Raw genomic sequence first — 14,531 nt, 5'->3', positions numbered from 1 at the left:
GGCGAGGGCGCCGGAGGGAGGGGAGCCTTCCCAATGTCCTTCCTCCTTCCCCTTCCCATGGCTCTCGGCGGGACCGAACCCTCCCCCAGGGGCGGGCAACGCGCATGTGCGGTTGCCAGGGCGGCCGCCTCCGGTGAAGGTTTAAAATCGGCGGGGCATGCGCAGTACTGTTTCTGGCTCTGGAGCGGGGGACGCCACATTGGAACGGCGACGGAGCGCTCCGGGCAGCGCCGAGCCGGGTACAGTTTGCGCCGCCGCCGCCGTGCCTCTCGAGCCGCCCTCCCCGAGCCCTGCTCGCCTCGTCTGGCCGGGCTCGGTTCACCTCCGCGCCCGGCCGCCCTCCTCCCCGCGACACATGCCCCTGCTCCCGGCCTGTGTCTAGCCCCGCTGCCGGGCCCGGCGCGCTGAGGCGAGAGAGTACGCGGCGGGCGGGTGTGGATGGATCCCCGCGTGGCCTGGATCCAGCCCGAGCAGAAAGGCCCCGCGAATGCGCTCTGGATGCAGATCTGGGAGACCTCACAGGGCGTGGGGGGCCGGGGCGGCGCCAGCTTCCCACACTACCTCTGCCTTAACTCCCCGGCGCTGGACTCCGCCACCGCCTCCCCGCTCCGGAACCACAGCTGCGTCCGGCTTGGGACTCCCGGTGGCGGCGGTTGCTGCTCCTCTTCCTCGCCGCCCTCCCCTTCGCCGTCCCCCCCGGCCCTGCTGACCGGACTGGTTCCCGCTGCCGCCGCCGGCCCCGTGGCGGCGAACGGCGGCGGTGATGGAGGGCGGCGGCTGCAGAAATCGCCTTCCGTGTCTTCCTCCTCCTCCTGCTCGTCGGTGGAGTCTGGCACCGAGAGCCCCGGCTTCTCCTCCTCGGGATCTTGCAGCGGCGGCGGCTCCTCCTCTTCCTCCTGCGGTCCCCGGGCGGCGGTGGTGGCTCCTCCTGGGCTGCTGGGCAGCGGGGCCGGACCCGGGGAGTTTTTTAACTTCCACGAGAACCAAGTGAACAGTGTGAACGGGCATCACCAGCCCCCGCACCTCGCGCGCTGCCCCCACCCGCCGCCACCTCCTTCTCCCCAGCAGCACCAGTACCATCCGAGCCGTAGGAAACGGGAGAATAAAGCCAGCACCTATGGGATGAATTACCTGCTCTCCGGCAGCCGCGGCGTCGCCATCAACAACTCCCCCCACCAGCAGCGGCAGCCGCCGCAGCCAGCACTGCAGAGCCCCGGCACACCCTGGAAGACCAGGAAATACAGCCCGGGCGTGCAGGGGTGAGCAACCAGGGCCGCGGAGGCCTCCACCTTCCCAGGGGCAAGGGGATGCTCGCCGGCTCCTCATGCGGCCTCCCCAGGCACGAGGGAGGGTGGGCTGGGGCTGCACACACTCCTCTGCCGCCGACTGCAGCAACGAGGGTGGTGATCGGGGGTGGGGGTGTTAAACCAGCTTCTTTCATAAATCACCTCTGGCCGTGGTTGGCTTGATGGCTCCTGGTTGAAGTAGCAATGCAGGCAGTGTCTAGAAACTATCAGACACAGTGGGTTAGGCCTTGCCTTGTAGTAAGTTGAGAAATGAAGATATCAGGCCACTATCAGAGTGCTGCTTGAAATGATTCCTGTAGTAATTAAAGCAGGGATGGGAGGGGAAAGCTTTTGAAAGCTCCAGGGAGTCAATTCAGATTGCAGGGGTAAGTGGAAGGCTTCAGTTCAGAGGAACTCAAAAACCTTGTGCTAATTTTTAAGTATCTATGCATAGTTTGTAGCAGACTGGTAGCTTTGAAGAGAGTTAGGAACATTGATTTTAAGTGCCTGACCCTATGGCTGAAATAAGCATGACAGCCAGTGTGATTTTTGTAATGTTTTTGAGGGAAACGCTTTAGCACTAGAATAAATTGAGCCGACCGATGTCTGAACTAAAATCGTGGCTTTCTGAAGGGTGAATACACTTTATGAAGGCTATCCTATTCCATGATTGTTACTTTCTCATATTAATGGATAGATATTAAGGCTCAAAGAGATGATTCAGTCTGGTCTGATTTGTGCGCAGCGAGGGTGTAGAACTTAAAGTACTTCTGGGGTGCTCGAAGAGATTTATTTCATGTGGTCAAACTTTACTCAGTCAAGGGGAAATAATGCTTTCTAGTTTTAAAATCATTTTATTCACACAAAATGTGCTAACTACATTGACTATAGATTTTTGATGGTATTTCAAAAATAGTTTCTTGGAACTCGTAGAATCCAGAGCCCTTGTATGTACATAGGAGTAAAGGCATTGCATATTCCTAGAGGGAAATAGATAAGAATAATAGGGTACAGGGAACAGTTTTACAGGCAGAGAAATTTAAGTGAGACTGGTGCTTAAGGATAGTGTCCTCCTTTTTCTCTTTTGAGTGGAACCATCAGGCATTGAGTTCATTAAAGTTATCCAGAAGTATTAAAAATGTATTTTAAGTTCTGTTTTTGAAAACCATAGCTTCTTCTGGTGGGGGAGCAAGGCATTTCTGACTACTGTTTTTTCATCCCAAACTGATGCAGAAAACAAGTTACTTGCAGGAAGCTAAGACTAAGATGTGTCATATGTTAGGATTTTGTGTCCTGTACTAAGTCCTGTACTTGCTGCTCTAAAATTCCAATAGTACCATAAAAACAGTCAGAATTTCTTTGCACCATTTCTATACAAATGTAGTAGAATGCTTAGTTAACCTTTCAGTTTATCTGTGTAAAATAAGTCAGTATCACAAAGCCAGTTCTCCAGGCAAACAGATGACAGAATTGACTGAGGTCACGAAGTTGGTCTATGGCAAACCAGGGAATAGAATCCAGACATTGCAAGTTCTGTCTTCTAGCTGAGCGCTGTCTTATGCGTGTCACATACCCTTCTTGTCTTTTGTCTTCTGCCCTCTTATTTCCTGTTGGATTTCCTTTAATAGAAGTTATGTCACTTCTCAAGTATAAAAGTTTATAGGGAATCTGTATGCAACAAAATTGTTTAGACAAGCTTCAGATGTGCTATTTGGTAGCATGGTACAGGTTATTCTTTTGCTGATGAGTTAATGACAAGCTGTCCAATAAGTATCTTTGAAAGTGGAAGCTGTGTTTTTCCCTGGCCTTCTGTCAGTGATATATGTTACTACAGTGAGACCTGATGCTAGGAATGGGACACTAGGACAGATAACTACAGCATATGTGATCCCCATAGTTCCAGATTCTCATGATTAGTTTGTCAAATCATTAAGCTTCACAAAACTGTGAATGCCATGATTTCAACTGGGTACCATGGAACTAGTGCTAAAGGAGAGCACATAAGTTGAGACTACAGGCTTATTTAGGAAGCAGTTTCTACCTTAAACTTTGAGTCTGTTACCCAAGGTGAATCTCGAACAAGCATATACTCTAAAAATAATTTTCTGCTTGGTGTTAAAATTGTTTTGTGAAGTACTTGATGACTGAAATAACAAAAAGATAGTGTCACTGGTGGAGTAGCTTTAGGTGTCTACTTCCTGTAATAATTCCTGACTACTAGTGAGTTTGATTTTTCACTTTGTTTCCTGAAATTAGGCTGATATATCATCTGCCTGTTCAACTAAAAATGCACTGAAAAGACTGGGGCAGGAACAGATCCCTACAGAAGTTTTTCCTGGATCTTTTACATTCCTGACTTGCTGCCTAGTGTTACGTGGAATTGTCTGTGCTGAAGCATCACTTTTATAACTATAATGGCTCCCAGGCTGCAGTAGTACTTCTGGTGAAATGCCTGTGTGCTTTGGAGTAGTTCCGTGTTCTCCTCACTTTCTCATTCAGAGATGGTCTATAGGATTACTAGTCATTACTGGTGGTGGTTGTTGCTTTTTTTGTTTTCCAAATGGATCATATCCAGTGGCTTTGGGATGGTAGGTGTGGGCTTTGCTCTATTTCTCTCATGTTTTATGTACAGCATTCCTTTTTTTCCAGTGGACCCATATTTATTGTTTTTACCAGCTTTTGAAAGTAGCATGCAAATCTTTGTATTGTGAAGGAAATAWAATCCAGCCCTCATAGAACACAATAACTGTACTTGATTAGATTTCATCCTAAAGCTATATTTTAGCTTGCCTTTAAAGTGACCTGTATGTTATATTTTTCAAGGTGTTTAGGAGATATGGAGTGAATAGGATGAGGGAAGCCTTATTTGTTCCAATCCTTTAACTGATTGATTGATATGGCAATAGTGTAAATAAATATCTGGGTTTAGTTTAGGATACAACACAGTACAGAAGACTGACTAAATGGTTGTTTTTTGGATGTGAGGCAGATAAGTGTCTCTTATAGTATTATTAGATTAACTCAAATGATTATGACTGTTCAGAATTACATGTGATTTCTTGCTAGTTTAAAGTATACTCTTAAGTGGTTGTGAACTAGATCTAGAATCTTAAGGTCCTGCTGCTCAGCACATCAAAGTAATTTTTATTTCTATAATCTCTGTATTTTAGATGTAGTTGAATAATTTTAGCACCCAGAGAGTTTTAAAGTGTTGGAGAAGGTTATTTCAAAATACAGACTTAAACTGTTCTAAACTTCTTACTGAGGACTCTACTGCTAGGTTTGTATAGCTTGTGTAAACAGGAATATGGCAATTTTCTCTTAAGATGTAATTATTTGCTAGTGTAGAATAATATCTGAATTAATTCTTCTCCTTTTTAATATGAGTTTAACCAAATGAATAAGAATTAAGGTATTTTTAACAGTATGAGCCTATTCTGCTTAATACTCTAGGTATTCAGATTAGTTGTATATTCCTAATGAGATTAGTGCAGAAACAACTGGCATGTCTACTTGGTACAAAACAGTGCTGTGCAGAAACAATAGAATTGTCTGGTTAGGGTTAGTGTGGATAGCAGAAGTGTTATGATACATTGAAATGATGCTCTGCCTGTGCTAATTTGCATTGCATGGTAGCTGGCAGTTTACCGCATCCTCCTCCTCCTCCCCCCCCCCCCACTTGTTATTTACTATCTCTTGATAATGGCACAAAAATTGTATCATAAGAGCACAAGAGGGCAGGAACATCTGTATTTGATTAGGCCAAAGGAAGATTCAGCTGGGCATCTTGACTGGTGGTCAGTAACAGATGCCTGGGAAGAAGTCATGTAAGCACAATAAGCTTGTGATGCTTCCCCAGAACACTTGCTTCAGTCTTCAGTGGTTTGCAGCTGAACAACACTGTGCACCAAAAGTGATGTCCTGAAAACCATTTCTGTAGCTACTGGGATGTGCTGTTCTTCCGGTGTATTAAGTCTGTATTAGTCCTCACCTGTGTGCTGATGTGTTAACTTCTTGCTTTTATTATTATATTCAATATTTTTATTTTATATTTTATTTTATTGCTGAACTTTGGCACCAAGATAAAATCTGTTGGGTTTTGTAATATGCAGCTCTGCTAGTAAAAATGCATTGCTATCAGGACCTTGCATAGCTCTAATTCCCTGTTTATCGACCCATGCCTCTTATTTTGCTGCTGGATACTGCAAATTAATGAGTAGGAATGGCATATTGACTTAGCAGCCATAGTTCATTGACAGCTTCTTTTGCGAATCAATATTCAGCTGTACTTTGGCGGAGCTAAAGAAATTGAAACTTTTGAAATTCCATGAAATCTTTACTGTCCGTACTTGGACATGCAGCACTTGGAAGGGCTCATGGACTTCCCCCACTCCTCACTGTACTTACTAGTGCTGTCTTTCTCTCAAACCTTCTAATAAAGAATCAACACAATGAGTTATGCTTCATCCACACTATTATTATATCTGTGTTATCCACTACTATAGGTGAATACCTGTAGTGAAGGTGTTGGTTTAAGAGGCAGGCAGTGCTGGCAATGTATACTAGATTCTGGCTTTGGGGTCAGGGCAAAATTTGGCAGGATACAGTAATATTCAAGGAGAGAGGCAAGGATAGTTGCCTGTTAGTTGTGGTAAGCACATTTCTGGAGAGAGACTTGAGGGAGCATCAGAAAGTGGTTGAATGGGTTATTGTTCTCATGCCTAAAGATTGGTATGTAGCAGAGTTCAAGGGTAGCTGCTGGATGAATTGTCAAACAAACAGAACATGCGATACTCTTTGCAGTCAACTGAGCTAAGCAGGTAAAGCTCAAAAGCATTCCTTGCAAAGTAGGTATTTAGCATAGAGTTAGAGGGACTGGTGCTTTCGATCACGGGATAAAAGGAAGATTTTGGCAGCAGTAGTCTTGAGAGATAACATCATAGTAGAGACCGGAAAGGTTGAACTATGGTAGTAAGAAACGAGAAGGGTTTGCATGACAGGTGCCCACATCTGTTTTTAGAGGAGAATAAGACATGTTTAGAGCAGTTTAATCCTGACATCAGCTTCATGATACTTTTCAGTTGTTCAGCTTTGGCAGTAGACTTAATTGGTGTTAAGAACATAGGAACAGCTGTACTGGGTGAGTCCAAAAGAGGCCAGTGCCAAATGTTTTGAGAGGAGTATATCAACATGAGCCTGGGGTGGTATTTCCTGGAATAGTCTCTCACATTTCAATGATCTATGGCTCTAGGCCTACCTGAGCTACAGGCAGTGCATTATTAATAGATTTTTATGGAATTTATGTATGAATGTGTCCTATCTTTYCTTGAATCTGTATGAACTTCTGGTGTCAACAATATCCTGATGCAAGGTGCTCTTCAGTTAAATTATGCATTATATAAAGATCCAAATCTTTTTTTGTCTCAGGTCTGTCACTTGAGAGTTGTACTTAGTGCCAGTCCCAGGTCTATGCATTAATGAGACAGTCTGTGCCCACTCTTTGCATTTGTTTGACATGATATAACTTTTCAATTCCCTCTTGCACCTGACAGTTGTCCTTTTTCCTGGCTAAAGGGCTTCTAGTCTATTTAGTTATTTCTTGTATAGAAGTTGTTCCATGCCTTTGGATGTTCATCTTCTCTGTATGTTTCTCAGTTCTGTTTTATCTTTGAAACTGAGGTGAACCAGACCTATGTGCAAGAGTCATGGTATTCCTGCATCTTGATATTTTCTATCTTGTTCTTTGTTTTCCAGTTACTAATACTTCAGCCCATTCTTTTTGAGTACTGAGTATTGAGCAGACATTTTTAGAGAATTCTTATTTCAACACCTTGCTGCTTGGAGTTGAGATTCAGTGCCTATCGTTGCATCTTTTTTAAGGTAGAATCTTGTCACATTACTCTCCCGTGTGCCTTGCTTTATGTTTATCATACCTCAAATTCTGCCTGCTACTTCATTGTGCAGTCTGTCTTTAAGTGCCCTTCTGCAGTGCTTCAGTTGGTTTATTACAGATAACCTGACAGCCTCAGCAGATTTCTCTGCTTTACTATTTGTCCACTTTCCAGATCACTTATGAGGATGTTGAACAGCATGGAACTCTTTAGGACTCTACTAGTGACCCTCCTTTAATATGAAAACTGATAGTTTTGTCTGTTGTTTCCTATTTAAAGCAACACTTTCTCTTCATGAAGGTCTTTCCTTTTATCCCATATCAGCTTAATTTCTTTATAAGTCTTTGTAAGGATGTGTGTAAGACATTGTTAAATGCCTTTTGGAAATCCAAGTAGATTCTAACAGAACTTCCTTTGTGATTCAGTGATTCTTGCAAATAATTCCTAATGTTTTTCTTTGACATGACTTCCATTTACAACAGCTGTATTGACATTTTGATAGCCATACCTATTCATGTGTTGCGCTGATTCTAGCTTTGACTAGGTTGCCTGTTATGGATGTCAAGATTACTGGTTTTAAATTTTTAAAAAAAGATTGCTGCTTAACATTCCTCATATACCAGTGCAGTATTGAGTGCTGCTTTGGAGTGAATACCAAATTACCAGGAATAGATGACACCTATTTTACTCTTCTACTAAAGAAGTCAGTTTGGGACCAGTTCTCCCTGTAAAGCAGGGATCGGGGAAACTTCTCTGAGGAAGTGTGGTGGGGGGAAATATTTGGCTTCTCTGAATGCTTGTCTTGCATTGTGGTTGCTTACCTTTGAGCCAATTTTGTGCTCCTGAGGTAATTTATCCTTTCTCAAGCACAGGTTTGTAGCTTGTTAAGTTCTTCATAATCCTTTTTGATATCCTTAATCTCCCAGTCTTTTCCTGCTTTGTGCATGACTTCAGGTTTCTGCAGATGTCTTCTGATAGCTTCCACTGCCTTGTCACAAGAGTCTGTTGGTATTCCCTCCTGCCTCCCCCCTCCCAAATCTGATTAGTGATGCACACTTTTTCTGAACAATGAATGTGTTGTCTTTAATAGTCTCTCAAACACCTTATTCTTTTCTTGAGGGTCTTAATTTAAGAAGCTTTCTCTTTTATATAGTGAACTACAGCAATACTTTAATCCCAGAAGAGCTTTTCCAGCTTTTGTTGCCCTGCAGAGATACTGCCTCAATGTGCAGGGCTTGCTCTTAGTGGTTCTTTGACAAATGCGTTTTGAACTAAACTTCAGATGCTGCTCAAAACTAAGTCAAGAGTTGCTTCTTTTGAAGTTTCAGTGGCTAACCTGATGTGATGCTTACCTGATCTACATGGAGATAATCAGTCTCTCATTGCTAATGTGTTTCTACGCTTGCAGCTTTTCTGATCTGAAGGTTAATCACTTGCTATCTTTGGGCAACTGCAAAAGTGTAATATTAAGACTGGAATTTCAGTGTTTAGTAATTCTATTTAATGGCTTAGTAAACTTGCTGATTCAGATCCAAGATTTTGTGTATGGTAGGCTCCTTCACAGATGCAACAAAATAATAAAATAATGTTTATTTGGTGTTGTGGTGAAGTCGGCAGTGTAGGTCAGGTGTAGCATACAGCTGTTCAGAAGTTTACATAGTAGATCCATTCTGTTATGTATTAACTTGGAGATAATACTAATGTATCAATTTCATTTTTGAATTTTTATAATGGAACTTTTTCAAAGTACATCCAGTCATATTCAGAAACTTAAATCGTTGAGTTTTATTGTATTGATATCCTTTCATGAAGATTACTTTTTTCCAATCTTTTTTCCCTTCCAGAATACAAACAAATGCTGGTACTTAAACAAATCTGAAAATTTGTAGCTTAAATCAGTCCAGGAAGCTTAGTTTCTTGACTACTTGAACTGTCAAGTGTAAGATAAATTTGGGAGATAAATTTTAATTGACAAGAAACTCTAGCTAAAATTATGGCTGGCTCTGACTACAAGAGTTGGGGGCAAGGAGAAAGCTTAGGGAAGAAACAAAAGCAGTAAGATCCCTTGTGGAAAAGATACAATAGGTTTTTATCAATTACCCTGTTGGTTCTGTGGATGAGAGCAAAAGTAGCTTTTTATTCTATCTTCTCCTTGGTAGTTAACTGGCAAAGTGAGTTTGATTCTTACTTGAGAATGGTATTTAGGGTACCTACCTGTAAAACATTTCTTCATAGCTGTGACGTTTCATAGGTTCTGTACAGTTCAGACTTTTTCCTGCTGCAGATCTTTGAGTCTGCAAATCTTTAATCAAAGTCTGAATTATGTATTAACATGAAAGAGTGGTTTGCAGAAATATAGTACTTGATATAGTATTATGTACTTGATATAGTATTATATCTTCATAGTTTCTCTCATTGGTAAGCCTGGAACACTGCACAGACCATAGAGTATCATTAACTGGGCATTAATGGTAGTGAGGAGAGCTGGTATACAAAAGAAGAATTGAAAGCCCATTTCCTCTTCTCGGTCATGGTTTTATCGTTGTTACTTTTGGAGATGTCTTGATCTTAGATCATGCTGGAAAAAGTCTGCAGAATATACTATTGTATAGTATATACTCAGAATATGCTGTTGTTTCAACTATATTCATCTATACTTCACTAAACTCTTTTCCTGAGTTTTAGGCTGTATCATTGATCATTATAACTGTTGAATGCATTCTAAAAATTATAACCAATTCTTTGGTATTATGATGGTTGTTGCAGTGTAAGGTTTCACCTGCAATTCAATGATGATTAATTGTGCTTTGCAGTAGTTGCACCTAGGGTGGAAGCAGGATATTTCAACAGATTTCTGAAATATATGCATTGGCTGCTGAGACTTTCGCTATTTAAACTTGAAATGACTAAATCTTCAGGCATGTTTCAGAGTTCATACTTACTGAAAGTTATGTACTTATCCTGTTTATAACCTTTATTTCAGCAAAGCTGTTGAAATGCTGCCTCCACCTTCCCAGCTCTTTCCAGACCTTTTGTAGCCCCCAGTGTTACACAAAATATGCTCTGTGGCATGTATTCTTTCCTTTTAGAAGGATTCTGGGCTGACTTGTTAGACTTTTCAGTTAGAAAAAGATTCTTTAAAAACTATACTTGCTATAACAGGTAAAGAGTGTCAGCAGTTCCATATTTGTAGTAAATGATGCAGTCCTGTTTCTATCCATTTCTTTAGAGTAATTTGTATGTCCAGCAGTGCAGACCTGATGCTGAAAAGAAACAGGACATTTATTTTGAGGAAACAAAGTGTCTGTAGCTTATTTAATTCACTTTGTTGATGCTCTTTGAGAGGTTTTTTTCACTGCATTGAAGTGAGCCCTTGATGTAACAAATCAATGTAATATATCTAATAATAGTTGCAGATACAGTAAATGATAAAACAGGTAAGGGTAAGTGATCTCCTTTCTTAGAAACCTAACTTTAAGAAAAGGCATTGCAAAAGTCTAAGGACATATTTCCTTAGTCTTATTTTAACCTGAAGACTGGAAATGTATCTCTGCCTTTCCTAAGATGTTAAAGGGGATAAATTTTTGGTAAACAAAAGATGTCTGTCCTGTTGCACAGTTCAGCCCGTAGGCAGCAGTTTTCTATTGTGCTTAATGGTAATGATCTTAGCCAATTGTAGGCTTCTCAAGGCTGTTAAGATTAGCAAACTAAACAGGGTAGTAAGTACAGGAAGCCTCTCTTCTGCATCCCTGTGTCCTAATCTTTTTCACCTTGCTTTAACAATACAGTTGCATTTCACCAACAAGTTTCACTTCCAGTATTCGTATAAATACAGTGAAACTCTGCCCCTCCCCTCCCCCAGCTCCACTTTGTTAGAACAGTAATATAATGGGAATCTTAACATGATGGAAGATAACTAGGTGGTGGGAATGCTGTTGGAGCCTAAACTGTTTAAGAATCTGGAAAGAGATCAAAAATTTGATTGGTGCTATAAGTTGAAGGAAGCTCTGTAGCTTAAGGAAAAGTCAAGATGTTAACTGTATCAGTAAGTACTTAATGCTTCATGAATTGAAATTGTGTTCCTAACTTATAATACTGTCACAGTCCTGAATTAGGAAGCCACAAATGCTTACGGAGATTAGGGAGGCTACATGGGCAAAAGACTCAACAGAAAACTGTCCCTGTATTGGCTGGGTGAATATCATGTTGTGGTCTGTATTTTTAGACACCAAATAACTCCTGCAGCTAGAAGAGAAGTAACTCTGGAATTGATTAGTCCTGAGTACCATATGGCATCTGGTTCTAGGTACATATGTCAGAACTACTTTTCTGTGACTCTTACTTCAGTAATCTTGCTTGAGCAAAGAGGACTACAAGAATATCAACTACAGTAATTTTAAAAAAGCATCTCACTTTTGAGAGACTTCTTCAAAAGGAATAGCCAAACAGGTAAAACACTTGAAAAGACTGTATTAAAATGGTCAAGTGTTGTCATGTGCTGACTCTGAGGATACCATTGATAGTTATTCAGAAGGACTTAAACAAGGAGAATGTTCTCTGAAAAGCAGAAGCTGTTGAATTGAGGAAAACAGGAGCATTAAGAAAATGAAATATAAATCTGTAAGTCAAGTCAAAGGCATTTAAAACTGAAAACATCACACATCAAAAGCAAGTAACTTCTAGTCACCAAGACTTAGATCAGAGATATAGAAGGGTACCTAGGAGAGGTCAGATCAGCTAATTGCGTTAGTCTTTGCCAGAGAAGGAGTTAAGAGAGTTCTCACCAGAACTTTCTTTGACTCTTGGGAACTGTTGTTTTAAATTTCAGTAAGAAATATTTAAATCTACCAGTAGAATGATAACTATTGTATAGCTATGTCTGATTATATATATGCCAAACAGTTCTAGAGGAATTTAACCATGAAACCACAGTGTTTAGTTTGAACTTTTAGTGGATGTTGACTATTTAGCTCTTGCGTTGTTGTCTCATGCAAATTGAAGCATAGGTGAAGTGCTACCTTCCCAGTGCAAGAAAATGAAGAGCTGGTTTTTGAGAAGTAGTTTGGGGAAGGAAATATAGATTACTGATGGGTAGTATTCTTTGAGTCTTTCATGCTATCATTAAAAACTGTGATAGCATTCCACTGAGCCTCTGTTCAGCAGATTTATGCTGAAGTGTGTGCGCTCTGGCTATTTTTTTTTTGACTGTGCTACCTTGCTAGGGGCTGCTGTTGAAAGAGAACACTGTATAGTGGAGACTGTAGTGTATAGGGGAACTGAGACCAGTTTTATTTTTCTCCTTTCCCAATATGGGATACTTACTATAAACAGTTCTCAGGAATTTGTGGATCTCCTGTACTGATCAGATCTGGTTGATATTGTAACAAAACAGAACTAAGTTGCATGAGTAAACATAACGGAAGGAGCCAGTACAACCTCTTATAAAAGGCAGTTGTGCCTCATAGATCTCAGTTCCTCAAAGGGTTCGTTAATCATCCTTATTCATGTGGTCAGTTTGATACAGAAATGTTTTTTTTGAAGAGCGTTTCTGAGGTTTTGTTGAAAACTCTAAAAACTGAACCGTCCCATGTCCGCTGGTGTTATGGGATTAACTGCCAAATGAAAGAATAAATTGTTTACTTGTATAATAGAGGGAGGCTACCAGTGGAATTACTCAAGCGTTTCTGTTGCTCAGTATATTCATAAATACCTGGAGGGAAGAAATGAATGAGGAAAGGACAAAACACTAAGAGGATTAAAAAAAAAAAATTAGAGTTGGCTGCAGAAGGTTGCAGTGGGAGCTTATTATTCATTCATAAGTGATAAAATCGCAGATAAAACTAAGTGCTAGTAAATATGAAGAGCTGTATCTGAAGAAAAATAACACAGGTTGTATATACCCAGTGGGTGGGCTTTACATTGGTTATTGTTAAGAAAAGACCTTGAAGCTCCTTCATATAGGTTTCTTTTAAAGAGCCATTTTATGCTTTGAGATCCTCAGATAGCAGTCAGTAGATATCTTAGCAAAGGAATGGATAATAAAATAACAGGTGTCATGAATTTAATGGTACAATCATATGTTGACTGTGTGCCTTTCTGGTTGCCATGTCTAAAAGAAAAAAAAAAAAGTACAACTGAAAACAAGCTGGAAAAAAAAGTCAGCAGTGATCAAACTTCAGACCTGCTCCTGTCTGAGAAAATAAAAATAGGTTGTTAGCTTGGAAAGGGGCTAATGGATAGGGAGCAGTGGATATGAATTAATGTTTGGAGATGAACTGTCAGTTTTTCACTTACCTTTTCCCCAAGAAAAAGAACATCAAATAAAGCCATTAATAGGCAGCAGTTGAAAATAAAGCACTTTAATGTGTACTAAAATTGTAACAGGATGTCATGAATGACAAAAACGTAAATGGACTTAAAGACCTGAAAAAATCAGAAGTCCTTTTGAGCTACTAAAAATCCTGTTAGAGATCCACCTCAAAAGTATGTCAGAATTACTGGAGACTTAGATGTGCTACAAGGGAGCTGGGTAACTGCTTTGTCTGCTTTGGTTTCACCTCCAACTGCCTGCTGCTGTCTTTTATAAAGAGGACAATTTGTGAGGAAGTCTTGAGTTASGCCCTACACAGCTGTATTCAGATATTTTCTTCATTGGACTTGGGTGATTTTGGAGGAAGGAGAAATCAGCCTTTCTAGAAACAAGCAAAAGTAAATAGGAGCCTGCTAGTTTGTACCTTCAGTCTTGCTTTGAAGTTTTGAAATCTTCTAGTACAATCGCCAACAAATTAAAAGGTTCAGTCAGTAAGCCTGCTGGGTAAGTAAATGTTCAGTGTGAACCCAGACCCAGCTCAAGGTATGAGGAAGTGCAAACAGTAATTCTAAATAGGTTTGCTCTTCAGAAGTTGTGTATTTGTTTTGCTAAAACCTGTGTGTAGAAAGGAATCCTGACACTTCAAAATTACTTGGGCAATACCTTTTGAATATGGTCTGTTGAAGGGTAAATAATAGAGCAGGCATTCTCTAGTAGAATTGAGTTGCAAAACAATCTAAGGAAAAATGTAATTCTAAACTAATTTGTATTACTGTTACAGATGTATACAAAAAAATCATTAGAAAGGCTAAATATGTTCAGTAAGGATTGGACTTGTGTGGTGTATGTTTTTTTGATAGTATTCAGATCTTACCACAGTGTTGAAACCTGTCAACATCAAAAATGTTTTTTGTTAATATATCCCAGTGGTAGTTATCATTGTCCTGTTGTTGAAATTGCTTCCCCCCCATCATGGCTTGCTGCTTTTCCATGTAATCACAAGCATTCCATTTGCCTGAAAATTGGAATTAGTCTTCCTGCCAA

The 14,531-nt window shown here is 40.7% G+C and overlaps 1 protein-coding gene across 20 annotated transcripts in view; it reads left to right on the top strand.

The window, feature by feature from the left end:
• Positions 1-121: 121 nt before the first annotated feature.
• The window catches only part of TENT4A (terminal nucleotidyltransferase 4A), a 79,336-nt gene continuing 64,926 nt past the window's right edge, over positions 122-14,531 (top strand). For 11 of the 20 annotated variants that reach the window (XR_003257900.1, XR_003257898.1, XR_003257893.1 and 8 more), the window contains exon 1: positions 122-1,259. Coding sequence is in view for 5 of the 20 variants with exons in the window: in XM_026091966.1 (XP_025947751.1) it covers positions 439-1,259 (821 nt within the window). In the remaining 15 variants the exon portion in view is untranslated. The remainder of the gene's footprint in view (positions 1,260-14,531) is intronic. The other 9 variants (XR_003257902.1, XR_003257903.1, XR_003257905.1 and 6 more) reach the window with 4 other exon arrangements.

Source organism: Apteryx rowi, unplaced genomic scaffold (assembly GCF_003343035.1).
Source record: "Apteryx rowi isolate R43461 unplaced genomic scaffold, aptRow1 scaffold_933, whole genome shotgun sequence".
NCBI classification, from domain to species: Eukaryota; Metazoa; Chordata; class Aves; order Apterygiformes; family Apterygidae; genus Apteryx; species Apteryx rowi.
The sequence above is the reverse complement of the archived record's forward strand: the minus strand, read 5'-3'. Positions and strand labels throughout refer to the sequence as shown.